The sequence below is a fragment of the Callithrix jacchus genome, chromosome 13 (assembly GCF_049354715.1).
Source record: "Callithrix jacchus isolate 240 chromosome 13, calJac240_pri, whole genome shotgun sequence".
NCBI classification, from domain to species: Eukaryota; Metazoa; Chordata; class Mammalia; order Primates; family Cebidae; genus Callithrix; species Callithrix jacchus.
Genome location: NC_133514.1, coordinates 53,223,068 through 53,249,604, shown reverse-complemented (window position 1 = coordinate 53,249,604; position 26,537 = coordinate 53,223,068). Strand labels below are relative to the sequence as shown.

Here is a 26,537-nt window from a genome sequence, read left to right as displayed (position 1 = left end):
AGCACCCTTGCTTTATGAGTGGGCTGGTGAATATGAGTGATCTCTGGTCTTCTCAGCTTGTCTCTCCCAACATAAAACCACTACTATGTGAACAAATGAGGGCCAGGACATTAAAGGGCCCAATATTCTCAGATTGCCATGACTATGGTAGGGTAGTCATGGCTTCCTATGAGTAAAGAAGGGATGAAAGAAGAGAGCCTCTGACTTTTTGGGTGGATGAGAGATGCTGGCAAACTTTCTTTCCCAGAAAGATATCCTAGCCCTTGACTGGGAGCTTTGAGGAAAAGGAGCCTAATCTTTCTGGCCATGCCTACCTAGAGCCAGGTTTCCATCATGCTGAGCTGAGGGGAAGGGAGGGAACAAGTTATGCTCAAGTGCCACAGAGTCTGGCTGTCTATAGTAAGATTAGGTAGATTTTCTTGAATGTTTCTTTGTTTGCTGTATGACTTAGGACAAGTTTCAGAGACTTTCAATGGTCACTGTTTTATAATTTTCACCAGTTTTTGTTGTTTTGTCAGGGGGTGGATCCATGAAGTGGTGGCCTTATATTATCAATCTGGCAATACATTATACCTTATATTATATTACCATTTGACTGTTCATTTTTATGTACTCATTTATTTGACACAGGGTCTCACTCTGTGACCCAGGCTGTAGTGCAGTGGCAATTACAGCTCAATGCAGCCTCAAACACCTGGGCTTAAACTATCATCTCATTTTAGCCTCCTAAGTAGCTGTGACTATAGGCACATGCCACCATGCCTGGATTAAATTTTTTTTTTAGAAATGGGGTCTTGCTATGTTGCCCAGGCTGGTTTCATATTCCTGGCCTCAAGTGGTCCTCCCATCTCAGCCTTCCAAAGTGCTGGGATTATAGGCAGGAGCCACTGTGCCCAGCCTGTTCATATTTTAAAATTCTTTTGTTCTTCTGGGTTTTATTATTGATAGTTCTTATTCTTATGTCTTCAAATTCAGTAATCTTTTCTTACATAATGTCTAGCCAGTCTTTATTTTATTTTTTAAATTTATTTTTATTGGTAAGACTAACCAGGCAATTAATCTGCCTTTAATTCTAGCCAGTGAACTTTTCATATTGGACATTGCAGTTTTCATCTGTAGAAGCTTGATTTGAGTATTTTTCGTATTTTCCTTGTCTCTAATTACCTTTCGAAAATATGTAATACAGTTTAGTGCCTTGTTTTCTAATTCTAACATCTGTGTCAGTGATGGATCAAATTTAATTTATTTTTCTCATCATACGTTGTAGACTCAGGGATCTTTGCTTAACTTTGCTTCATTTTTGATTGGATGCCAGATTTTATGAATTTTACCTGGTTGGGTGATGGACCTTTTTATGTTTATATAAATATTTGTTCTAGAACACAATTATGTTACTTGTAAACAATTTGAGCTTTTCTGGTCTCTCTTTTCTAATTAGTTTGACAGGACTGATTAGTATTTAGTCTAATTATTCCCTTTTACTATGTACCATCCCATTAAAAGGAAAACTTTAGGCAAATTAAATTGAACAGTTTAATTGAGCAAAGAATGATTCATGAATTGGGCAGCCCTCAGAACCAGCAGTGCAACTCCAGGGCCGCCATGTGGCTGGATAGCATTTATGGACAGAAAAAGGGCAATGACCTACAGAAAATGGAGGTGAAGCACAGAAACAGCTGGCTGGCTACAGCTTGGCACTTAAACATGGTTTTAACAGTTGGCTGCCTTTGCATGGCCAAAATTTGGCTCTTATGATTGGCTGAGGCTTGGCTACTTGTTACAGGAGTGGGTTACAATCTGGTTAGATGTCCAGTTAGGTTACAGTTCTCTGTGTATGGAAAAACTTTTAGCCTGAATTTAAAATATGTAAGGAGGTAGCCTTAGGCTTAACTTAGTTTAACACTACTAATGTAGATGAACTGTGAGGTTTTCTGGTCTGGCTGGTGGGAATAAGCACTCTTCCCTGCCCTGAGTGAGCACTGTTAACCTCTAATCCTTTCAGGTGGTTCTCTCTCTGGTTTCTGATGACTTCCGCACACAAATGTGCTGATCAGTAGGTCCTCTAATGAATATTCAAGGATCCTTTGCAGGTCTCCCAAATTCTCTCTTTACAGAGTCCTCTCTTCTCTGGTGTTGATTCCCAGGAACTCTAGCTGTTTTGATCTCCCTGACTCTCACCTCTGTCTCCCCAATCAGGGATCCACCAGCCTTTGCCTGTGTTCTCCACTCTGCGCCACAGCCTGAAAACTGTCTCAAGGCCACAAGATGGGGCAGTCTCTTAGGGATCACTGACTGTTTTTTGCTGCCTCAATCCATGTTTTGAAACTTTTTTTTTTTAATGTCTCATCTTTTGTTGTTGTTACTGTTAGGCAAGCACACAAATCTGGCCCCTGTTATGCAGAAGTCTGGGGTACCCCTTTCAATGTCTGTATTTCTCTCAGAATCCAGTAAATGGAATTACATTAGATCTGCATGCTAATAAGAAAGCAAAAAGCACAGAGAGTATGATTATTTTGTGTATAAATAAGAAAAGCACTTGACGAACACATTACTTCAAGACATCAAAAGCCAAGTGCAAAGAGCTGCTCTGGATAAATTCTAACATCTCCTGGTGGGCTGTATTTTCTGGAAAGATCTCCCCAGCCAAAGGAAGAAAAGGTATGTAGTAATCACCTCAAACATTCAATAAAAACAGGCACAACTGTTGCAAACTTCCTTTTTGTGGTGTGTCCTTCCTCTCTCTCTCCCTTCTTCTCTCCTAAAATTGCCATATCTCGAACTGGCTTTAGAGCAACAAGAAAGACTAAAGTGTTTATGTTAGTAGCTGAGAATTTGGTTTTACTTCAACTGTATCTCTTTAAGTAAAATAACACCATGAAAGCAAAACATATCAGTATTTCAAAATGTTTCTGTTTCAAAACCCAAACAACAGCCTTTGAATACTTAACTTTCATAGTTCTGTTTTTACCAGACACTGGAAAACATTGAAACCAAACCAATCCCCCAGAAATGTGTTCCTAACCACAACTCCATGTAGGCAGACAGACAGAAGTTATGTCGGTTTCTGGAAAAGAAAGGCTTAGGCACCACATTTAACCATTTCACCTTCTTTGTTCATTTGTTCTTGGTCTGTCTCTCTTCCAGGTAGTGAAGGCCAGGTGTTAGACACATCAGTCCTTTTCTGCCTCAGTTCAGGCTGGGCTTCTGGGTTTCCTGGAGGCCTTTCTTTGCCTCCTAATCTCAGCTGTGCCCAGGAAGAGTGGGTCTCCTGGGTTCTTTCCATGTTGGCTTGACCCCAGCAGAGCTGGAGGCTTAGCTGGAATGTGCACAGTGACGTGGTGAAGCACTCCTTTTGTGTCCTATTTTGAGACTCCTCTTTCATGGTTCCTGGTTCTGGGTGCCCTCTGCTCTAAGTGTCGCATTCCAGGGGACCCCTTCTCTCTGCACAGTCCACATGCAGTGGAGGAGACACCCAGATCCAGCCCCTTCGTTTGCATGTGGCTACAACTGTGGTAGGTGAATCTCAGGAGTGGTGTTGGTGGTCAGGTCCTGCCTGCAGTGGAGACAGGAGAGGAGGAGAAGGCCAGCCTGCAGACAGAAAGAACAGAAGCGAAAAAGGAAGATGCCTTTGCACTTCTAAAGCAAGCCCCTTCCTGAGACCCAGATGTTTCATCTCCTTGACATTAGGAGATATCTTTGAAGCTGCTCGATAACTATCTCCTCGCAGCTACCCTTTTTTTTCCCACCTTATCTAGCTCTCCAGTTGGTTCCTTTTACATAGCACAGTTATTTTTTAAAAATCCTTTCTAATTTCTTGGGGGATGTTAATGATGCGATATTTTCTAGGTTTTGTGCTAGCTATATGTTAGGCAGGGTGTGGTGGCTCACACCTGTAATTCTAGCACCTTGGGAGGCAGAGCCAAGCAGATCAACTGAGGTCAGGAGTTCAAGACCAGCCTGACGAACATGGTGAAACCCTGTCTCTTACTAAAAATACAGACATTAGCTGGGCATGGTGGTGCATACCTGGAATCCCAGCTACTTATGAGGCTGAGGCTGAAGAATCACTTGAACCTGGAAAGTGGAGGTTGCAGTAAGGAGAGATTGTACCACTGCACTCCAGTCTGGGTGAGAGAACGAGACTCCATCTCAAAAAAAAAGAAAGAAAAAAGAGAAAAGAAAGTTATGTGCTAAAGAAGTGCTGTCCAGTAAGAATACAATGGGAGTCATATATGTTACTTTAAATTATTTAGTAGTTACATTTGAAAAAGTAAAATGAAGCAGGTTAAACTCATTTAGTAACATGTTTTATTTAACCCAATGTATCCAAGATGAGAGAAAAACATCTGGGCCTTCAAACTGTGTTCTATTATCAGTTCTTGTTTTTAGAGACAGTTCTCACTCTGTCACCCAGGCTGGAGTGCAGTGGCACAATCACGGCTCACTGTAGCCCTGACCTCCGTCCCAGGCTCAATCAATTCTGCCACTTCAGCCTCCTGAATATCTAGAATCACAGGCGCCTGTCACTGGGCCTGATTGGTTTTTTTTTTTTTTTTTTTTGAGTGACAGAATCTATAAAAACTGTTACCTTTGGCCTTAAACAGTGAATACCAACTCTATGATCAAAAAAGGCCACGACAGTTAAGATTGTATTACTTGATTTTATTTTACGTTAGGTGGTGGGAACAAAGTAATCCTCCTTAATAAAGTTGACAATTAGCTTCACTCAACATTTTTAATAATGCACATTTTAAAAAAGTATTCATTTTGCAAATGCTGTCCAGGCTGGTTGCCCAGGCTTAATTTCCCGGGCTCACATGATTCTCCTGCCTCAGCCTCCCAAGTCCTGGGATTACAGGTGTGTGAGTCACCACACAGAGCCCTACAATTAGTTCTTGTCAATGTAAACTTCTGTATACAAGACACTTAGTTATAACATACAAATAGAATGATTGATTAGCCTGAACCCTTATTCTGAGTTTTGTAAACCCATTGCTGCTGATGAATATTAAAGAAACTCATGAGCTTTAGGCAATTGTTTAGAAGTGTTGTGACAGTTTCCACCACGGAAACAAGGCTGAAGAGGAAGAGTTGTCCATAGTGGATGGTGACTCTCTCATCAGCTCTCTCTTCACTCCCTGGCTAGAGGCCACTAGGTCAAAGTTAGTGCCTCAAATTATGGAATTGGGGTCAAATAATCTAATCCTACACTAGGAAGAAGGAATTTAGCGGAGTAAAAAGAACACCAGAGACCAGGTGCTGTGGTTCACGCCTGTAATCCCAGCACTTTGGGAGGCCAAGATAGGCAGATCACCTGAAGTAAGGAATTTGAGACCTGCCTGGCCAACAGGCACTCTATTCCCTCTGTTGCTCGGATCCGTAACCACGTGTTGGCACTTCTATTCTGCTGAAACAGTTACCAAGAAAAGAGCCAGACCTGGGTTCTCGAGGCTTAAAACTCTCCAATATGAATGCTGTCTCCTCTCAGTTTTCACAGCCTATGCTGCGAAAGTCTATGCTCCCTAAAGCAGCCTTCTCATGCATGCACCATTTCTCTCTCTCCTCTCAGGTGGGCTGTGGGTGTGGTCATCACAGACCTTCCCACTTCTCTGAAATGGGGAAATGGAAGAGACACTGAGCTCCCCTGGACTGACTTGGATCTATCAATTCTTTCTCTCCTCAAGGTGAGTTCTTTCTCAACAGATGCCTCGCTGAGAGGCTAGGTGAGAGGGCTCCCACGGGGATTCTAGTGTTGGGGACTGGTCATCAACTCAGTGGGTTCTGTCATGCTCTTGCCCTTATGCAGATAAGTCCAAGTCAGCCTGTTCAGTTTTTCTTATGCATAAGTGAAAAAATATTCAGTCATGCATTGCTCAGAATGGGGATATGATCTGGAAAATATGTCCTTAGGCGATTTTATTGTAGTGCAAACACCATAGAGTGTACTTAAGCAAACCTGGATAGTACAGGCTACTACACACCTAGACTATGTGGTATAGCCTACTGCTCCTAGACTGCAAACCCGCAGCAGGTTACTGTCCTGAATACTGCAGGCAGTTTAAGTATGTGTGCATCTAAGCATATCTCAACATAGGAAAGGTGCAGTAAAAATACAGTATTATAATTTTGGAAACACTGTCATTTATGCAGCCCATTGGTGACTAAAACTTTATGCAGTGCATGACTATGTACATGCATATGTTTGTCTATTATTTATAAATGCATAGTGAATGGTTTTTCTTCTGGCTCATTGAAATCCCTGAAACTCATTTAAAAATTTTTTTTACTTTAAGTTCTGAGATACATGTGTGGACCGTGCAGGTATGCTACATAGGTATAAATGTACCATGGTGGTTTGCTATGCCCATCAACCTGTCATCTAGGTTTTAAGTCCCGAATGGATTAGCTATTTGTCCCAATGCTCTCCCTCCCCTTGGCCCTCCTCCAACAGGCCCTAAGTGTGTGCTGTTCTTTTCCTCATGTCCATGTGTTCTCATTGTTCAGCTTCCACTTGTGAGTGAGAACATGTGGTGTTTGGTTTTCTGTTCCTGTGTTAGTTTGCCAAGAATGATGGCTTCCAGCTTCATCCATGTCCCTGCAAAGGACATGATCTCATTCCTTTCTATGGCTGCATAGTATTCCATGGCATATATATACTACATTTTCTTTATCCAGTCTATCATTGATGAATCCCTGAAATTGTTATTGTTATATTAAGTTTAGCCTAAAGCTGCCTCCTTACTTATTTTAAGTTAGGCCTAAAGGTTTCTCCATACATAATGATCTATGAGTAAATAAGACTGTAACCTATTTTGGTAACAATTGGCCAAGTTTCTGCCAATCACAGGTGGCCAACTGTTCAAACGGTGTTCAAATGAGGCAAACTCCAAGCTGTGAGCAGTCCAGCTGTTTCTGTACTTCCCTTCCATTTTCTGTATGTCACTTTGTTTTTTCTGTCTATATGTGTTATCCAGGCATGTGGCAGCCCTGGAGTTGCTCTGAGGGTTCTGAGGGCTACCCATCCATGAATCATTCTTTGCTTAGTTAAACTCTGTTCAATTTAATTTGTCTAAGGTTTTTCTTTTAACAGTATTATTGTTATTATTATTATTGAGACAGGGTCTCATTCTGTTGCCCAGGCTGGAGTACAGTGGTGTGATTTCAGCTTACTGCAACCTCTGCCTGCCAGGTTCAAGCGATTCTCCTGCCTCAGCTTCCCAAGTAGCTGGGATTACAGGCATGCACCACCATGCCCAGCTAATTTTTTGTATTTTTAGTAGAGATGGGGGTTTCACCATGTTAGTCAGGCTGGTCTTGAACTCCTGACCTCATGTGATCCACCTGCCTTGGCCTCCCAAAGCACTGGGATTATAGGCATGAGCCACCATGCCTGGTCTTTTTAACATTAATTTTCTGTTTTTATTTTTCAAGACAAGGTCTCATTCTGTTGACCAAGCTGGAGTGTGGTGGCGCAATCACAGCGCACTGTAGCCTTGACCTCCCTGGGCTCAAGTGATCCTCCCAGCTCAGCCTCAGTGGGGACCACAGGCACATGCCACCATGTCCTGCTATTTTTTTGTTTTTTGTAGAGATAGAGTTTCACCATGTTGCCCAGGCCAGATGAATAACTTTGGTTATTTCTTGCATATGTCATGGTATTTAAAGTCAGAAGCTTTGGATCTAGGACAAACGTGACTTTCAATCCTGGTTTCATTGCTGCCTCACTGACATTTCAGGCTAATCTCTCCCTTCAGGCTTAGTTTCGCTACTGAATTGCCTCACATATGATCTGATTTGCTCCAACAGTCTGTGAAGTGTTAATAACCACAATTTATGCAGAGATATCTGGAGCACATATGTTTGCTGATTGGTTTCATTATATATTTATATGTTTATTCTGGCCATGACCCCAGTATTCCAGAGAAGCCAAAGTCCCAAACTCCTATAAGAAATCAATAATATGAAAAGAACAAAGCAAAATAAAGACACCTAAAATTGAATATAAACAGAAACAAACGAACCTAACTGTACATCAGATGCTTACATCACCACGCAGAAAGAATAAATAACTAAATTGGCCTCTGAACCCCATGCTCTGATTTATAGCCTTGGTGGATACGAGGAAAAATAAGACTGTGTGGAAAAATTTCGAATTTACTTGATAGTTTTGTTGTCGGAAGCAGCACTGGTTGAGTGATATTGGAATTATTTCCTGTATATTAAGGGATAGATATGTTACATGTTGTTGGAAGGGTTCTCACTGAGGGGAGAGGAAAATATCAGTAGGTCATGGGGAAAGGTGAGAAAGAAGAGCTGTGGTTGTATTAGTGTCAGCTCATCATTGTTGTTTTAATCTTATCTGTTGAAAGGACCTATATGCCCTCTCCAATATCATTGAAATACCTAGCACAAAAATCTTGATGTCTAATTACCATTTCCCATTAAGAGGAATCATAGGTCCTTAGAGAAACAGGTGACTGCTATAGCTGACAGGTAACGTAAAGGCGATCTGAAACCTGTTTTTTTTTGAGACAAAATCTCACTCTGTCACCCAGGCTGGAGTGCATTGGCGTGATCTCGGCTCACTGCAAACTCTGCTTCCTGGGTTTAAGTGATTCGCCCACCTCAGCCTCCTGAGTAGCTGGAATTACAGGCACCCGCCATCATGTTTGGCTAATTTTTGTATTTTTATAGAGGTGAGGTTTCACCATGTTGGCCAGGCTGGTCTTGAACTCCTGACCGAGGTGATCTGCCTACCTCGGCCTCCTGAAGTGCTGGGATTACAGGTGTGAGCCCCTGTGACTGGCCCTGAAACCTTTACTATGTCATATACATATTAAATACCAAGGGAAAGATACCTTTACAATAAGAAATCTAGTGGACATACCTTAACCCAGTCAGCTTCACCAACAGTGGGATAAATTTACCTCTGTGCTCCCTGCTATAACACAATGGGAAGGATATGATATCACCTCAGCAGTATTCTTGCCAAAATGTTAACCTGAATCTTATTAGGAGGAAACACGTAAACAAATACAGATTGTGTGACACTCTGTAAGACAGCTAGCTCTCTAAACAGGTCAAAAATCTTGGAAAATAAAAACAAACAAGCATGAAACTCTTCAAGATTAAAAGAGATTCAGGCCAGATGCGGTGGCTCATGCCTGTAATCCCAGCACTTTGGGAGGCTGAAGTAGATGGATCACCTGAGGTCAGGAGTTCAAGACCAGTCCAGTCTGTCCAATATGGCAAAACTGCATCTCTACTAAAAATCCAAAAAATTAGTCAGACGTGGTGGCACGTGCCTGAAATCCCAGATACTTGGGAGACTGAGGTGGGAGAATTGCTTGAACCTGGGAGGCAGAGGTTGCAGTGAGCTGATATTGCACCATTGCACTCCAGCCTGGGTGCAACAGAGCACTCAGTCTCAAAATAAATAAGTGAATAAATAAATGAGATTCAAAGAGACATAATAAATACTAGATCCTTGATTGGATCTTGGCTCAACCATAACAACAAAAAGAACTTTAAGGACTACTATTAGGACAGTTGGAGAAATGTGACTATAGAGTGCATATTAGTGACATTAATTAATGTATTAATATCAATGTGAACTATCTTGGGAGTGATAATGTTATAGTTTTATAGGAGAATGTTTATGGTTATGGGATGTACATGCTGAAGTACTTAGGGGTGAAATGTGATGAGAACTCTAATTTACTTGTAAAAGGTTCAGCCAAAAATGTATGTGTGGTTCAGCCTATATATCTATATCTATAACGAGAGAGAGAGAAAGCAAAAGTGGCAAATGCTATCCATCGGTGAATGTAAGTGAAGGGCATCTGAATGGTTTTTTCTATTATTTCCATTACCCTGTAGCTTTGAAAAATTTCAAAATAAAAAGTTGGGGGAAAATTCCAAGGTGACTTCTGGTGTAATACAGCCAATACCTCCCTTCTGGCAGCAGCCGCCTGGCTGGAACATTAGCGTGAGTCCAGAGAGCCTCTAGAGAGAGACCATATTGCTTTCCCTGCTTATTCTCATGAAGTTTTTAGACAGATTGTAAAGTTTGTTGGAAATAAAGTTCAGTCCTAGAGTCCAGAATCCAGAGTTGGAAAGGGGCTTAAAGTCATCTAGTTCAGTAGTTCCAGACTCTTGGATTTTATGCACTAAGTTAAAAAGATATGCATATATACACACACATATGAACAAAGTAAAACCAAAAATGAAGGAACTGACATAAAGTTGCTAATCCATTTTGTCTAGTAATGACTGATATAAAATTTTTTAAAAACTCATCTATCATTCTGTTTTCATACTTAGGTCATTAAAAATTTCATTTTTACCACAAAATGCAATTTATTATTCTCAGAGTGAAGTTTTTAGAAAATTGGCAACGTTCAGCCACGTGAACACAAACTCTGTCTTTCCTCCCTTCCTTCTTTCCTTCCTTCATTGACAAATAAAAATTGTTTTGATATATGTATACATTGTGGAATGGTGAAATCAAGCTAATATAACCTTTATTTCACATGCCTGTCATTTTTTTGTGGTGAGACCATTTAAGATCTATTCCAAGCAGTGTTCAAGCATAAGATCCATTGCTGTTAACTATGCAGTCAGCACCTTGCCCAGCAAGGTGTCTAGCTCATTCGTGGGTCAGGATGGATGAGAAAGGGGTGGCAAGCTGCTGAGTCACTGCATAGGCTCTGGAGAGCAATTCCTCCTATGGGAGTCATGTGGCTCATGTCCTGACAGGTGGCAAGTCGGCCCCCAGAGGAGAAGAATAGCTAACTCCTTTCCCCAGAACCTCTTCCACTGGACATCTTTGTCAAAAGTAAGTAAGCCACCAGGCACTTTGTCAAAAGTAAGTAAGCCATCACAGCACTTTGGGAGGCTGAGGCAGGCAGATCACTTGAGGTCAGGAGTTCAAAACCAGTCCGGCCAACATGGTGAAACCCTGTCTCTAATAAAAATACAAAAAAATTAGTGGGGTGTGGTGGTGGGCACCTGTAATCCCAGCTACTCAGGAGGCTGAGGCAAGAGCATTTTTTGAACACCGGGAGGCAGAGGTTGCAGTGAGCTGAGATTGCGCCACTGCACTCCAGCCTGGGCAACAAAGTGAGACCATCTCAAAAAAAAAGAAAAAAAAAAAGTGAGCCTCTTCTTTAGATGAGTTGGGAATGAGTTGCTCTGGCCTCTCCTTTAGATGAGTTGGGATGAGTTGCTCCATTGCGTCCACACTCTGAGTGTTACTCTGCCATGTGGAACACCTCGGAATTTAGAGCCACCTCAATTTTGCTCCCTGAATAAGGTCAGGTATGAATACAGAAAGAAGTAAACCAGGAGCCGATCTTTCTCCTCTTTGATGAGTATGCTTGCACAATTTGAAGGTTGCTGTTATGCTTTTCTTAATCCTCTCCAGATGGAACATGTCAGTCTTTCAAAGATTTTTCTCAGTCTGGTGACTGGTGACTTGTTCCATATTTCTTGGTCAACCACAAGGTGCCAGGACTATCGTGGTGCTAGTCCAAAGTGCCAGGACTATCGTGGTGCTATCTTGTGGGGCCCTGTGGTGTCTCTACCGCATTGTAGTGACATGCTCAGTGAAGGCGACCTGTTAGGCATTTCATGGGTGGCTCAGAGATCCCCAGTGAGGGGATGTGGCTGTCTTCAGGAGATGCATGAATGACAGCTGTGTCCTCAGACTCTTGCTCCCACAGGGTCACACATCTGTTTCTCTCTCATTGGCTTCAGGCCCTCTCTTACCTCATGTGTGAGGCCAGCCCCGCAGCACCTGAGTCTACCTCACCTTTGTCCCAGTTGCACATGGAAGCCAGGTGGACCCTCAGGACCTCAGTTCCAAATTCCTACAAGAGAAGTTCACTGGTCTATTTTGGATCAGATATCTACCCACGCCTACCTGTGGCCAAGCAGCTGGGGTAGTAGTAAAGCAACATTTGCCAGGTCTCCCGCCCCACCCCCTTCACACTTTTTCTTTTTTTTTTTTTATAGAAGGAGCTTTCTTCATAGGAAAGAGTCTTTCTGAACTGGGCAGAGTTTTCACGAAAGCATCTGCTGTAAGATTCTTTAACTTATTCACTGGCAGTATTTGAAGAAAAAAAAGATTCCTTAAGTTACGACTCTGGAAATATAGAAAAAGGAATAAATGGGAAAAATTGGACTCACTTTGGAGTGGTACACTCTGTATCAAACAATTAAACAGAAACACCACACACAGTCTGTGGTTCACCCCGGCGGCAGCTGGGAGGATGACAGCCGGCCCGCCCTTCCTGCTTAGCCTGTCTCTCCTCTTGCTTAATCTCTGGTGGGGTCTGACATGCTGATCTCTGCTGAAATGGGCCCAGGGGTTAGGATTAAAACAAATTTCAGGGATTTCCACAGACACTTTATCTATAAATTCTCAAAAAGCACTCAACAGTTGTCTCCTTAGCTCTAGTTAGCGCATGTGTGAGTTATGTCACGAGGCTGGAGGGTAGGAGGTTTGCATCCTTTCAAAATGCCCGCGTGTGCATGTGGGAGGTCCTTATTATTCCTGTTAGTCCAAACTGCACCATGTTGCAAGCTCCCCACTATTTTGCAGACTTTGGTCAAAGTGAAACATTCCATGGGCGTTTGGGCCATGAGAAACATCCTGCCGAACCACCTGACCACAAGGCGGGCAAAGGCCCAACTAAAGAAACACCCTTATCATATTCTGCTGGGACAAAGTGCAAGGAACACCACACACTGGAACAAGGGCCAGAACCACCTCATCCTGGGAACATTTTATCAATACCCTGCCGGGCAGCAAGCCATCCTGCCCAGACCCCTCCCACCCATACCTGTAAGTACCCCCAGCCTTTAAGCAGTGGTGGGCTCTGACATTAAGCTGGTCCCCACTTCTGCAGGTTTCTGCAATATAAGTGTTGCTGTTTAAGCTGCCCTCTCTCCTTCTCTGTGTGTCTTTCTTTAACCCTCGCCTTCCCTTCCAAACCTAGCAGTCCCGGCAGTGGGCTTCTCTGTGCTATGGCTCTGAGACAGTTTACAACAGGTTCTGACATTTGGGAGGGGAGAGCAGCTCTCAAGTTGAATATGACCCAACAATGGCTGCTGACCTATGCGAAGCCAGAGACTCCTAGATACTCCTGGAATGATGCCAGCAAATGCCTCTCCTACTGTAGTGCGCCCTGAGCCCACTATTTTTACAGGCCAGTAGTTCCCAGATGTAGAGCAGCAAATGGGAATCTCTGATCATCTGATAATAGGCTTGCAAGCCACAGGAAAGAAAACAAAGCAAAAAAATCCAAACATCCTCTCTCTTTTTTTTTTTTTTTGAGATGGTGTCTTGCTCTGACGCCAGGCTGGAATGCAGCGGTTCGATCTCAGCTCACTGCAATCTCCGCCCCGTGGGTTTAAGCCATTCTCCTGCCTCAGCCTCCCAAGTAGCTGGGACTACAGGCACGTGCTACCACACCCAGCTAATTTTTGTATTTTTAGTGGAGACAGGGTTTCAGCATGTTGGCCAGGATGGTCTTGATCTCCTGACCTCATGATTCGCCTGCCTCTGCCTCCCAAAGTACTGGGATTACAGACACGAGCTACTGCACCCAGTCTACAAATGATATTTTCATATCCACAAATAGGAAAGTTATACTCTCAGAATAATATAATTGGATACATTTCCTGCCAGGAAAGCTTATCACATTTCCTCCCCCCGCCATTTTGTTGCAGATTGGTGGCAGTTTGTCATGGGCAAATTGGGAGTTGTATTTTAGGCGTGACATGCAATGGGAGATAGAAGAAGGGCCAGGCCTGCCCTCCTCAAGCTCGTCCCCAGGATCTTGGCTCCAGGCAACCCTCAATGGCATCTTGTCCAACCTCCTTCTCAGTGTTTAGATGAAAGAAATGATACAGCTGAGGTCTAATAATGGAGACATAATAATGACACAGTGTAAAATATGGAAATCCTCTCAAGGAGGAATGGAAAGTTCTCCTTGAAAGAAAGCAAAGAGGCTCCAGGAAGCAGCATATAAACTAGACTGAGGAGTGCTGTGATTTAGACCAATGCTTCTCCAACTTTACTGTATGTCAGAATTACCTAGAGGGCATGTGAAAGCACAGAATCCAGTCTCCAAATTAGTATTCTAAAAAGGAGCCTGCAAACTTGAATTTGTAACCATTTCTCAGATGCTGCTGAGCCTGGCCTGGAGACTATGCTTTGACAATCACCAATTTAGATGTCTAGAGATTTGGGACTTCCGCAAAGGTACAGAGGCCGAAAGGTAGAGTGGGTGGGTGCAAGAAAGGTGGGTAGGTGGGATTCTGTAAAATAGTGAATGCTGTGCTAAAGAGTTTAGACTTTAGTTTGATGGGCAAGGGGAGGCGTACAAGAGTTTTAAACAGAAGAGTAGAATGTAAAATCTTCTTTTTTTTTTGAGATGGAGTCTCTTTAGCCCAGGCTTGAGGGCAGAGGTGAGATCTTGGCTCACTACAACCTTAACCTTCGCTGCCTCGCTGCCCAGATTCAAGCGATCCTCCCACCTCAGCCTCCGGAGTAGCTGGAATTATAGGCGTGGCCGCCATGCCCAGCTAAGTTTTGTATTCTTAGTAGAGATGTGATTTCACCATTTTGGCCAGGCTGATCTCTAACTCCTAACCTCATGGTTCACCTGCCTCGGTCTCCCAAAGTGTTAGGATTACAGGCGTGAGCCCCTGTGCCCGACCAAGAGTAGAGTTTAAACCAGTATCACATAAGAAGGAGTATATTCTAGAACATGGATGAACCTTGGAAACATTATGTTAAGTGAATGGAATCAGAAACAAAAAGACACATATTGTATGATTCCATTCATTTTCTCAATATTTTTTGAGCATCTATGGTACATTCTTGTGCAAGCAAATGTCTTGTTATTGTGGCCAGCTGGGGCTGGTTTAACATATCAGATGTTTATATTGTTTCTTTTTCATTTTCTAGATACACCTGTTTTCTATTCCTTGTCTGAGCTACAGCCCTTCTTCTCAAATCCCTTCGATAGTAAGGAAGTAATGCCTTTTTCGTTTCTTTTCTCTGGATCATGCCCTGGGATTAGCCTAGATAATGCAGTCCAGACAAGGGCCTGTACGCATGATAGTATGGTCACTTCACTGAAATCTCCCCAAAGTGTGGCCTTCTCCCCCTCGGGCCCAAAACCCCACTCAGTGGCCTTGCTATTCTGTTCTGAACCACTGTCTTCAGCTCTGACTCATTTCTGCCTCTACAGCTGGCCTGTCTTTCTGGTTCTGCCACTTCTTGGGCACTAGCTTAATCTTATGGACCACAGCTTTTCTGCTTGGACCTGGATCTGTCTTCTGACATTTTTATTTTTATTTTTTAATCATTCCTGCCTTTTCTTCACAACATTAATGGGACCAAATCCCTGTTTATACATTTGAATTCTGACACTGCGGCCACAACAACAGAAGTTTGGGAAATAGCCTATTTCCTAGAAGGGTCAGGGTGCAGAGGTGAGCTCGGACTGCAGGCTTCCCAGGCCAGGACTCCTCGATGAGCTTTTGCATCTCTAGCTCCTGGCTGCATGTCTGGCACACAGCAGTACCTAATTCATATTTGGGGGAGCAGAGTCAGAACCAGTATGTGTGCATCCTGGGTGGGGGATTCAGGACAAAAAGAAAATCAGTTGAATATTATATCAGTTGGGGTTCTCCAGAGAAGCATGAACTAATAGGAGATGAATAGATAGATAAATAAATAGAAGATAGATAAACAGAGAGATTTCTTTTAGGGAATTGTCTCATGCTATTATGGAGGCTGGCAAATCCAAAATCTGCAGGGCAGGCCGCCGGCTGGAAGCCCTTGGGAGAGTTGATGCTGCAGCTTGAGTCTGAAGGCAGAATCCCTTTTTCCTCTAAGGAGGTCAGTCTTTTTGTCTTAAGACCTTCAACTGGTTGGACAAGGCCCACCTACATTAGCAGAATACCCTGCTTTACTGCAAGTACACTGATTTAAATGTTAATCTCAGGTAAGCTATTTTCACAGAAGCATTTAGAATAATGTTTCATTAAGTATCTATGGCCTAGCCAAGTTGATACATAAAAGTAACCATCACAAATATCATTGTTGGGTTTATTGTTTGCTCTTTAGGTAAGAACTCTAGGGCACTAAAAATAACATAGTTGAGTGGGAAATGTGTTTCACAGACATGATTTCATATGTTCTACAAATATTTATTATTTTTATTCTTTGGGAGAAATTCCTCAGCCCTGCAAGGAAAGCACCAAAATGTATTTTCTGAATCCCCTCCAGTCAACAGGGAGAAATAGGACCAGTGTGTGTATGTGATTATGCCAGCCAGCACTGACTCACTCATCTTTGCAGCTGATTCTTTACGTTGAGATTTGATATTTTATTTTCCAGTCTGTTCAACATTTTTTTCCTGCATATCCCTGAGAAGGCCTCAAACTAAAAACTAAACTCATGGGATGGTAATGAACATGTTTACTGAAGTGCATGGGGTTGAATCCTGTCTGTGTCCCATCAAGGCAAACCTTTGCAGGGACTCTGCCTCAGTTTCCAGAACAATGGCACCTTCCTTTAGGCAGGGGACTGTAACATCGTTGACATAAGAAGCCTGGCAGGGCCTGTGGGTACCTGGTACCTACCTAGCAATTAACACTCAGTCAGTGTTGCTGTGGTTACTCGCATTATGCTCCCTTCCAGACTTTCATAGTCAAAAAAGAAGAGTAGCCCTAGTTATCCTTAAACCTTCTGTTTAAGTTTCTTTTCTTCCCTTCCTTATCCTCTGTATGCAAATGTGCATTTGGCAACCACTAGGGAGCTTTCAGATTCTTTATCTCTCACACCCACCAGAACCTAGAATTAAGCTTGTTAAGATGAGAGTATAATTTTGTTCATGGAGAATAAAAAGTGAAATAAATATTGCATCAGGGGAAAAATATGTGAAGACACCCAAGTGACAGAGAATGGCTGTAAGGATATGAGCATATATAAAGTAAGAAAGTGTGATTCTAAAGGAGCAGTTTATTTTTGTCTGAGCAGCCTAGCCGGGCCTTCTCCTTTCTGTTCCAGTCTAACCAGTGTGGAGCTTTAGGTTTTACAATTTTGATAATTTGATAAGTGGAAAATTTCCTTCCTTTCTTCTTTCCTTCCTTCCTTCCTTCCTTCCCTCCTTTCTCTTTCTTTCTTCTTTTTTTTTTACTGTCTCATTCTGTTGCCCAGGAGTACAGTGGCACAATCTCAGCTCACTGCAACCTCTGCCTCCCAGGTTCTCTCGAGTAGCTGGGATTACAGGCATGCACTACCAAGCCTGGTTAATTTTTGTGTTTTTAGTAGAGATGGGGTTTCACCATTTTGGCCAGGCTAGTCTCGAACTCCTGGCTTGAAGTAATCCACCTGCCTTGGCCTACCAAAGTGCTGGGATTACAGATATGAACCATTGCACCCAGCCCAAAATTCTTTCCTGAAGCTTTAATCTGTATTTTTAATTACTCGTGAAATTGAACACTTTCTTCATACATGCATTTCCTACTCATGAACTGCTTGATTGCATCTGCTTATTTTTCCTAATGGATCTTGATGGTTTTGTTTAAAAAATAATCATAATCTATTAGTTCTTTCTATATTGATTATTAACTGAGTCATATTTATGCCAAATATTCTCCCAGATTGCAGTTTTAAAAATTGTGTTTATGATATTTCTTCCATAAAGCAAGGGTTAATTTTTGGTGGTGAAAACTGCCAGTCTTTCTCCCTGTGATTTCTGAGAGTAAATCTGCATTTCCTTCTCCCTGCTTCCTCCTTCATTTAGGAGAAATGGAGCCAGGGCCCCTCTATCCTCAGGCTCTCCACAATAAACCCCGGGGGCTAATCTTTTTTATTTTTTGAGACGGAGTCTCATTCTATTGCCCAGGCTGGAGTGCAGTGGCGCGATCTTGGCTCACTGCAACCTCCACCTCCTAGGTTCAAGCAATTCTCCTGTCTCAGCCTCCTGAGTAGCTGGGATTATAGGTGCCAGTCACCACACCTGACTAATTTTTGTATTTTTAGTAGGACAGGGTTTTACCATGTTGCACAGGCTGGTCTTAAACTCCTGACATCAGGTGATCCACCCACCTTGGCCTCCCAAAGTGTTGGGAGCCACTGTCATGAGCCACTGCACTCAGCCTGCTACCAGCTAATCTTGATGCCTCACTTTTGAACATCTGCTGACAGAAGAACCAGGGGAGGTTCCAGAGCCTGAAACTCAAGGACCACATGTGAGCTAGGGGAAGAACTGTCCGGAGAAGGCCAGCTTCCCACAGATGTTTACCCAAGGGTGTGTTCTGCCTTAAAGTCCTTAAAATCCCCTGTACCAGAGCTACTGAGGGTTGGTTCTGAGGGTAAGTTTCAGTTCAGTAGAAGAATATGACATTGGACACAAGTGTGCAGGAGGGGGAAGTGTGGGGAGTCGGGAGAGAGCCGCAAAAGGGGCTGGGGCCTCATCAGCATGCTTGGAAACCAAGCCCTCTTTTTTTATTTCCTATTTTTGTTGTTTTTTTAGACCCGGTATGTTTTTCAGTAAAACAGTTGTTATGTAGCTGCAGTTAGAATTTGCATATTTAAGCCTCCCATGTAAACTGAGTGTAAGATGGAGAAAGAATCTTAAGTAATTTAGATGTTACTTCATGCATAGCTATGCACGAAGTAGTGATGCTGTTTTCTAAATCCGGAGTCTCTTCTACATTCAGAAAAACTGAGGAAGGAAGTGAGGGTGTTTGGAAGTCAGCACTTCATTTTTAATAGGCAGTAACAACCCCAAAACAGTTTTATTAGCTTAGGGAAGGGGACAAGGTGACAACTATTGTGAATGTGGGACAGTCAGGGCTAAAACCTCAACAGTCTCATGCAAACTGGGATGGTTTGTCATCTGGACTTGTTATTCCACTCTCCCCCCACCCTGACTAAACGCATGTAACCCTCCTCCAAAATAATGCAACAGTCTTTTAATGTCCATCTTTGACAGAGGATGGAACTACAGATTGAAGAGACTCTTCCTTAAATTCACACAAACTGGGCATAAAGGAATCTGGATTAAACTTGGTTCCATCTGACGTCAGAGAGCCCTTTCTACCCTCCACGCTTGGGATTTATCTGTCAGGCCAGGGAACTCACTCTCTCACTCACTCACTCACCACGTATTTTCAGAGTGCAGAATATGTGCTACGTGAAGGACTGGATTATGGTTGATTCAGAACGGGCTCTGTTATATTGGTAATTGGGAAAGCCCATGAATAGCAAGGAGAATAGTAGTTCAAGAATAATCTTAAATACTATTTATGGGAGGCCACTGTTTTGGACTGAGCTCTTGCACTAGGCCCAGTAGACCACACCAAACCAGAATGGAGTCACTCCTACTAGGTGCCAGGCTGTCCAACTGAACTTTAAAAAGGGCAGCTTTCCAAAAAACAGGATATGCATAGCAGCCAATCAGAAGGGGCCCTGAGCAGGTTTGATGAGGAAGTCCCCTGTGCTTTAACCCAACAAGGGAAGTAACTGAGGCGCCAATCTGCCTTTCATTCCCTGTTTCTGCTTCTTCAGCCTTTAAAAGGCCTGTGAAGCCAAGTCCTCTGCCTCACTCAATGGAGCACATTTTCTCAACTTATGGATGGGATGCTGCCTTGTTCATGAATCAGTCATAAAAGCTAAAGAAATTTTAATGTTGTTGAAGTTTTGTTTTTTGACCATAGTAACCTCAATAGAAATAAAATTTGCAAGAGTTCCAATGTAATTAGAGCCTTACGGCAACTCAGTTAACCATTAAATACTTCGTACAGTAGTTAAGTACTCTTAGAACAGGTTAAACATCCCAAATTTGAAATCCGAAATGCTCCAAAATTGGAAACTTTTTTACTGCTGACACAATGCTCAAAGGAAATGCTCATTGGAACATTTTCGATTTGGGATTTTCGGATTAGAGGTGTTCCAGTGGTAAGTATAATGCAAAAAATCGGAAAAACGCTCCTGGTCCCAAGCATTTTAGATGACAGATACTCAACTTGAACACAGATATTCTAAGAGGCACTTCAGAATAGACAAAGCCTGCATTACGTTCTTCCTCATCTAGGGCAGTCTTGGGAATTCAAACAAAACACAGATCTATTTTCCCCCATCACAAACACACTCACTCGCCTAGCAGTTGACTAGGTTCAGACTCCAGCCATCTTGATCATCTTCTCCTTTACTCGGGGGTTGGTTTTCGTTGAATTCAAGGTTTGGAGTCTCTGGAATTTATACTCTTTTCCTAAATGAGAAGAGTAATAAAAATGAAGCGACTACACCAAGCCTTAGACATTTAACATCATATAATAATCTCCTGTTTATATGTTTGTCTCCTTCCTTTATAGCTCAAACATCAGCATGTGTCCTCTTCCTCCACTGGTCATTCGTCCAGTGTCTAGCAGAGTCAGTGTCTGTTATTTGCTGAATGGTGGGTAAACAGCTAAACACAGGAATCCCTGTGATATGAGAATTGTTGCCAACATCTAAAATTAAACCAGTTTTTTTTGATAGCAAATAATGTTAAGGTACAAAAAAGTAAAACACAACTCCTTTTAGGAAAAAGAAATCCTAAACTCAATATTACTCGGAGCAATTGCAGGAAAACTTACATAACTTGCCAGAAAGAACAACCCAAGACAGTCTATGAAACAAAACCGGGGTTGTGGTGACTTTTATCTGCATCATTGCAATTTAATTTCTCAGTTTTACAAGTAAAATGAAAATGAACGGGACCGATTGGATTAATGTTACAGTTTCCGGGAGGTGGTCACAGCTGAATCAATCCATTTACCTCCATGGGAGATGTTAATATATATCTTATTGCTTATTTTCTTTTAACCCAACACTTTAAGCTCAGCCAGGGATCCAAGGGATGATAGAGGTTGCTGGGCAGGAGTGTCAGTGAAGAGGCCAGTTAGATGCTAAGACTGGCTTAAGCTGCCCAGTGCTGGCACTCAGGAATCTGGAAAGTTTAACATTATCACCTGACACCAATCCTTTGTGAGGGCCCAGCAGAACCTTCCTTGTCTTCAGTGTGAGCTGTCTGCTTGTTCTGGAACACTTCTGAGCACTCTCATTCCAGGCGATGGAGAAGAGGAGGAGGCGAGCCCCCACCCTCCCTGTCTCCCATCTAAGATGTCACCGCGCTTTCCACATGAAGACATCTGGAGCTGTAAGGGAGGTTGTGCAGTTTCTATCCGTTTACTTAATAGCACCTCCACCAAGCAGCCACCTTCCTTGGAGTTCTCAGGGACACTCCCCTCCCCACAGACAGAGGCTCCTTCAGTTTCCAGGCCATGTCTCCTTTTTCAAGTCTGGGGGTGGATTGTGGGGTCCACTCACCTCTGTTTCTCTAAATCTCTCAAATCCCTTTCCTACCCTGGTATGTCCAGGATTCATCTCCTTAAAATTTATTTAAACGGCATGAGTTACAAATAAGATTAGGTAGCACATGCTATTTAGAAAGTTTCTGAAACAGAAGGAAAGAAGGAAGGAAGGAGTTGTTATGTAAATGAGAAATACTAAAAGGCTGTTTAACTGATATTGCAGACATTATAGTTCCATAAAAAAGATACAATTATGAAAAACAAGGTTTGTAAACATTTTTATTTTTTCTTAATTGGCCCTTGAGCAGACCAGATGACTCAATACTGGCCTCCAGGGATCAGCCTGCACTCCAGGGCATTATAACATACGTATATCGCTCATCCTATTTAACCTTTTGAGTCATAATTGTTTTCACCTTATTTACTGTAAACAGCTCTATATATCTATGTAGTATACACATTTCATTTAATATCTAAGTAACATATATTCTTGTACACCATTAAGTAGATCCAGTAAAGATACCCTGTCTTGCTTAATCATTCCCTAAATGTTAGGAGATTTGAGTTACAATTAGTGCAGCAATTCTCCCTGTACCTCCATAGAGATAATTCTATTTTGTTTCTCTAATGCATTTGTTTATTTTTCTGTATATGTGTTTACAGTCAGACAGGCAGCTTTTGTTTACTTCTCATCTTTGTGTATTATTCTTCAAAAAAGGATTTCCTGAATCAAAAAACACGATGAGCTTTATGACGGCTCCTGGCTTTTGCTGTTGGAGACTTTATAGCAGCAGAGAAGTTGAGGTCTGAATTAGCACAATGACCTTTTACTTTACAAAATTCTCATAAGAAAAACTTGCATGTTCTGTTTTTTAATTTGATAAATTGTCAGTTATGTATCATTGAATTTTTATCCCTGCTGAAATTATACCAGAACTACATATTTGCAGAAAATTCCAGAGGAGTCGGGATGGGCCCTTAGTGCATTAATCCATAGATTGTAACAATAGAGTACATGGTACTTTAAAAAAATCGAGAGCTTTCGAGAAATACTAAAAAGGCTGTTTAACTGACATTGCAGACACTATAGTTCCATACATAAAAAAGATGTAATTACGCAAAACAAGGTTTGTAAACCTTGACCTGTCACTCCTCTGACCTGTCACTCCTAAAATATGTCTCCTAGCAGTCATCTTCCGGCCTTCCTGGGCCAGACCTTTATGGATTACCTTAGGGTGATGATGGGGACCTGGTTTTCATGAGGCCATGTTTAAGTTCAGGGGTGACCTGGCTGGGGAGAGGGTATAAACCCATGAACACAGTCTAGCTGACAGACGAGGATTGCAACTTTGTAAAGAAGAACCCAAGGCCTGATCAGAAGGAGATGCAAATGAGGTCATTTTTAATAGAACTAGGAGTGGGGAGGACAAATGGATTGGGGTTATTCTCAGAGAGAAAAGGCCTGGATAGGGGACTGTTTTGGGAGAGCCTAGAAACCACAGAAGTGTCCCAGACATCCGGGCTATAGTGGAGAATAGAGTGGAATGAGAGCGGTCATGAAAAAGAGCAAGGGAACACAAGAGAAATTTGGTTTGCTTATTTCTTTCTTTCTTTCTTTTTTTTTTTTTTGAGATGGAGTTTCGCTCTTGTTACCCAGGCTGGAGTGCAATGGCCCGATCTCGGCTCACCGCAACCTCCGCCTCCTGGGTTCAGGCAATTCCCCTGCCTCAGCCTTGAGTAGCTGGGATTACAGGCACACGCCACCATGCCCAGCTAATTTTTGTATTTTTAGTAGAGACGGGGTTTCACCATGGTGACCAGGATGGTCCCAATCTTGTGATCCACCCGCCTCGGCCTCCCAAAGTGCTGGGATTACAGGCGTGAGCCACCGTGCCTGGCTGGTTTGCTTATTTCTCTCTAGGCACGGTTCTGCCCTTAGCAACCTAAGGCAATTTCACAAAGCCCCACTCAATGCACAGGATGTAGAACATGGCAGAAGCTTCCACTCTGGTTTGACTGACTTTTGCGGACTGAGCTGGAAAGCCAAAAGGACACATTTCAGTGTGGACATCCAAGTCTTAGTAGGTGTGGTGAGGGCTGGGAAGGCCTTGGAGAAGTAAGTAAGTGTCTTTGCAACTGTGTAGCTATGGTTTTCTGATTAGCAAATCTGAGGACAGGGAGGTATTGTGACCAGGGCTGTGTGATTCTGGGCAAGCCTCTTTTGACCCTGCCCACATGGAAGACTCTGCTTTGGATACAAAAACAAGGCGGGATACTGATACAATGGACTCTAACTTGTCCATGGCTGCCTTTTGAACAATTTAGTACATTTGAGTAACCTCCGCAAGCCTGCATCTCCAAGGCAAAGTTCCTGCTCTTCTGGGGAATTTACTTGTGAATTGTCTGTTTTGTGTCCCATTTTGACTCCAGCATTCCAGGACTCATCTTTTTGGAAGCCTTGGTTTGGAATTTCCCATTGGATGGGGCCACTTGGGTGCTGGGAAGCTTCAACCTGGCTTCTGTAAGAACAAAGCCTCAAGGGTGGTCTGCTAGGAGAATGGAAATGCCATTGATTAAAATTGGAAGGTTAGGAGAGAGGCCTGAGTTTGGAATAGGAGATGAAGTTTTAAAAAATCAGTTTTTAAAACAACCTTTCTCATCTGAAATGCCAGTGAATATTCAGACAGATTACATTGAAAAGGCTGCCATTTCTGTAGCAGCAACGAATGAAGTCATCTGAGTGGATGAGGTGCACTAGGCCATACATGGAGAAAAGAACGGTTACCCAAGCCTCCCCTGACTGTGTGCGGCCACAGCCTCTTCACATTTCCTAGTTAGGAAGGATGCTGGGGTCTGCTGGGATCTCCATGTTTCTACCTGTACTTCAGAGGGCTGGATTTCTGCCTTGTAGACAAGTCGCAGGATTTGCTCTACTGAGAGAGTTTTTCTGCAGAATGCAAGTTTCCTCTTTCAGACACTGATAGCTGGTTTTGCTTCTAGAATCATTTTCAGCTACATACAGAAAAATGAAATTGGCAGAGCTGACGGAAGTTTGGGTATTAGGAACGTCCAGAAGGCAGGCTGAAAAGTTAACCCCTTCTCTTCACCCCTGTCCTCACTGCGGCCCCCTCAGTGGCCTGACTTCTGCCTGGGACCCAGAATGTCACTTGAGGATGGGACTACCCGCAGACCTCCAAGCGCTCCTACACAAACAGCAAACGGCGTCGGCCGACCGCATCCGCTTTTCAGATGAGAATGGCATCTGCAGGGACCCGCTGGTCCTGGGGCCAGGTCTCCGCAGGGTCTGTCCCGTCCTTCCTTCCCACTGGGACTCTACGGCCAGGCGGGGTCGGGAGAGCTGATGCCGGAGGGCGCTGGGGGAGCCTGGCCCGCGCGGGGCCGGTCCGAGGGCGGAGGCAATCCGCCGGCGACGCCGCAGGTCCCCGGGTGGCTGACGCCGTCCGGGGGCGTTCCTGGGAGCTGGGGGCCGGCGAGCCTGGACCCGACGCGCCCGGGAGGAGCTGGCTGGCGGACACGTGACCCACCACGGCGGGGCCAGCGGCCCAGAAATAGCAGCGGCGGCGATTCCACCCGTTGGCTGCGCGAGCGAGGGACCCAGGCGGGAGACGCCGGCGGGGCGCGGGCGCGGCGGCCCCGGAGGATGCTGCTGAGCCCCGGCCTGGTCCGGCCGCGAGCACATGATGGCAATACGGGAGCTCAAAGTGTGCCTTCTGGGGGTGAGTCCTGGCCGCCACCCGCCGGGGGACCCCGGCCCGCGTCCCCGCGCCCCCTCGCTCCCCTTGACCCCGCGCGCTCAGTCCCCGCGGTCCCCTTGCTCTCCGCACCCCTTTCGTAGCTCCCGACCCCTCTTCCGCGCGCCCACCTGGTTACCCGGGTCCCTTCGCTCCCCTAGTCCGTGCGTCCCTTGCTCTCCGCACCCTCCTTGTTGTCCACGTCCCCCTCGTCCTTGCGACCCTCGGGTCCGCCCCCGCTCTCGCCCTGCGGGGGTCCGGTTGGAGCCTGCCCTGGGCTTTCCCCGCTCTTTCCTCTCCGTTCCCGCGTCTCCGGATCCGCGACGGCCTTGCTGGGACCCTCGGCGGGGACCCGGCAGTGGTATCGGGTCTGGGACCCCGAGGGCTTTCTCCTCCGCCTTTGATAGTTTCCTTCCGGCAGAAAGTTTAAGTTGCTCGGCCAAATCGCTGAGTCCTCTTTTGCCCCCTTTTCACTTAAAACACAAAAATAAAACCAAAAGCGAACCCAGCCAAGGGGGTGAAAGCCGAGGGCGCGGCTAGGGTGGAAGGTGAGGCAGTGACTTGTGTGGAGCGCGTCCTGCAAACTTACCTGCTGCAGATCAAAGAAGCAGGCTGGGAAAGTCCTCCCCACCACCACTCCTCCCAAAGTGAGGTTTTCTCAGCCCGAAGAAGCCTTAAAGCCGCCAGAAACGAAGAAGCAGTGAATCCGGGCGGCCCGGGGACACAGGCAGGGGACCCGGCGAGGACGCAGGGGAGCCGCTGGCGAACAGCCCCTGGGAATCCAGATCAATGTAAGGTCCCTTCCTTTCGGGGGCCCACATCGCATTCCAGAATTCCTTCTTCTAAAAGAGGAGCTGGTTCCAAGGGCGTTTTCAGCAGCCTTTGGCATGGGCGCCTGGTGTACCCGCCCATGTCGTTGGCAAAGCTGGTCTCATGAAAACCATTTCCTAAAAAAGAGCAGCGAAAGGGTCGCATTCTTGTGCGAACTGATCTGTCAAGATGGGGGTACAAGAACTGTAGAAAGAGGAAATGATTTAGGTGAAGACTGAATTGTGCCAGAGTTTCTAGGCTTTCTCTAGGTTTTTCTGGAACCTTGGGCAGGACCATGTTCTCTCCCCTAGCTCCCATCACCGGCCTCTGCCAAAACCATCCTTTACCCTAACTCGATTGTCCAGTTGGTCTAGAATTCCAGAGGATCTGGGAAGGCCCTGCCCTCCCTGGTAGTCCCTGGAGATCCCCACCTACCCCCACTCGCTCAGCCACAGCCAGGATCTAGTCTGGTCTTTCTCTGTTGCCCTATTGGTGTTGCAGAAGTGGATTTCCCTGTTCCCCAGGCCCTCTAATATAGTCCAGACAAACATTCTTGGAATCCCATGCTTCCCTCTTGAGGAGCCATTTCGG

At 44.2% G+C, this 26,537-nt stretch overlaps 1 protein-coding gene and 1 long non-coding RNA gene across 3 annotated transcripts in view; one reads left to right on the top strand and one right to left on the bottom strand.

Moving 5' to 3' along the window:
• Positions 1 to 1,107: 1,107 nt before the first annotated feature.
• LOC118146838 (uncharacterized) lies at positions 1,108 to 25,980 on the bottom strand. 2 transcript variants are annotated; one of them, XR_008475996.2, is made up of 5 exons: positions 25,726 to 25,980; positions 20,185 to 20,300; positions 11,813 to 11,870; positions 4,027 to 4,148; positions 1,108 to 3,588 (listed from the first exon to the last, which is right to left on the bottom strand). It is a non-coding gene; the product is annotated as an uncharacterized LOC118146838 (long non-coding RNA). The 2 variants fall into 2 exon arrangements; XR_004732889.3 differs by lacking the exon at positions 11,813 to 11,870.
• The window catches only part of RAB31 (RAB31, member RAS oncogene family), a 166,296-nt gene continuing 164,736 nt past the window's right edge, over positions 24,978 to 26,537 (top strand). Inside the window, exon 1 of the mRNA XM_008979480.5 lies at positions 24,978 to 25,121. Coding sequence (XP_008977728.1) covers positions 25,083 to 25,121 — 39 coding nt within the window. The 5' untranslated portion in view covers positions 24,978 to 25,082. The remainder of the gene's footprint in view (positions 25,122 to 26,537) is intronic.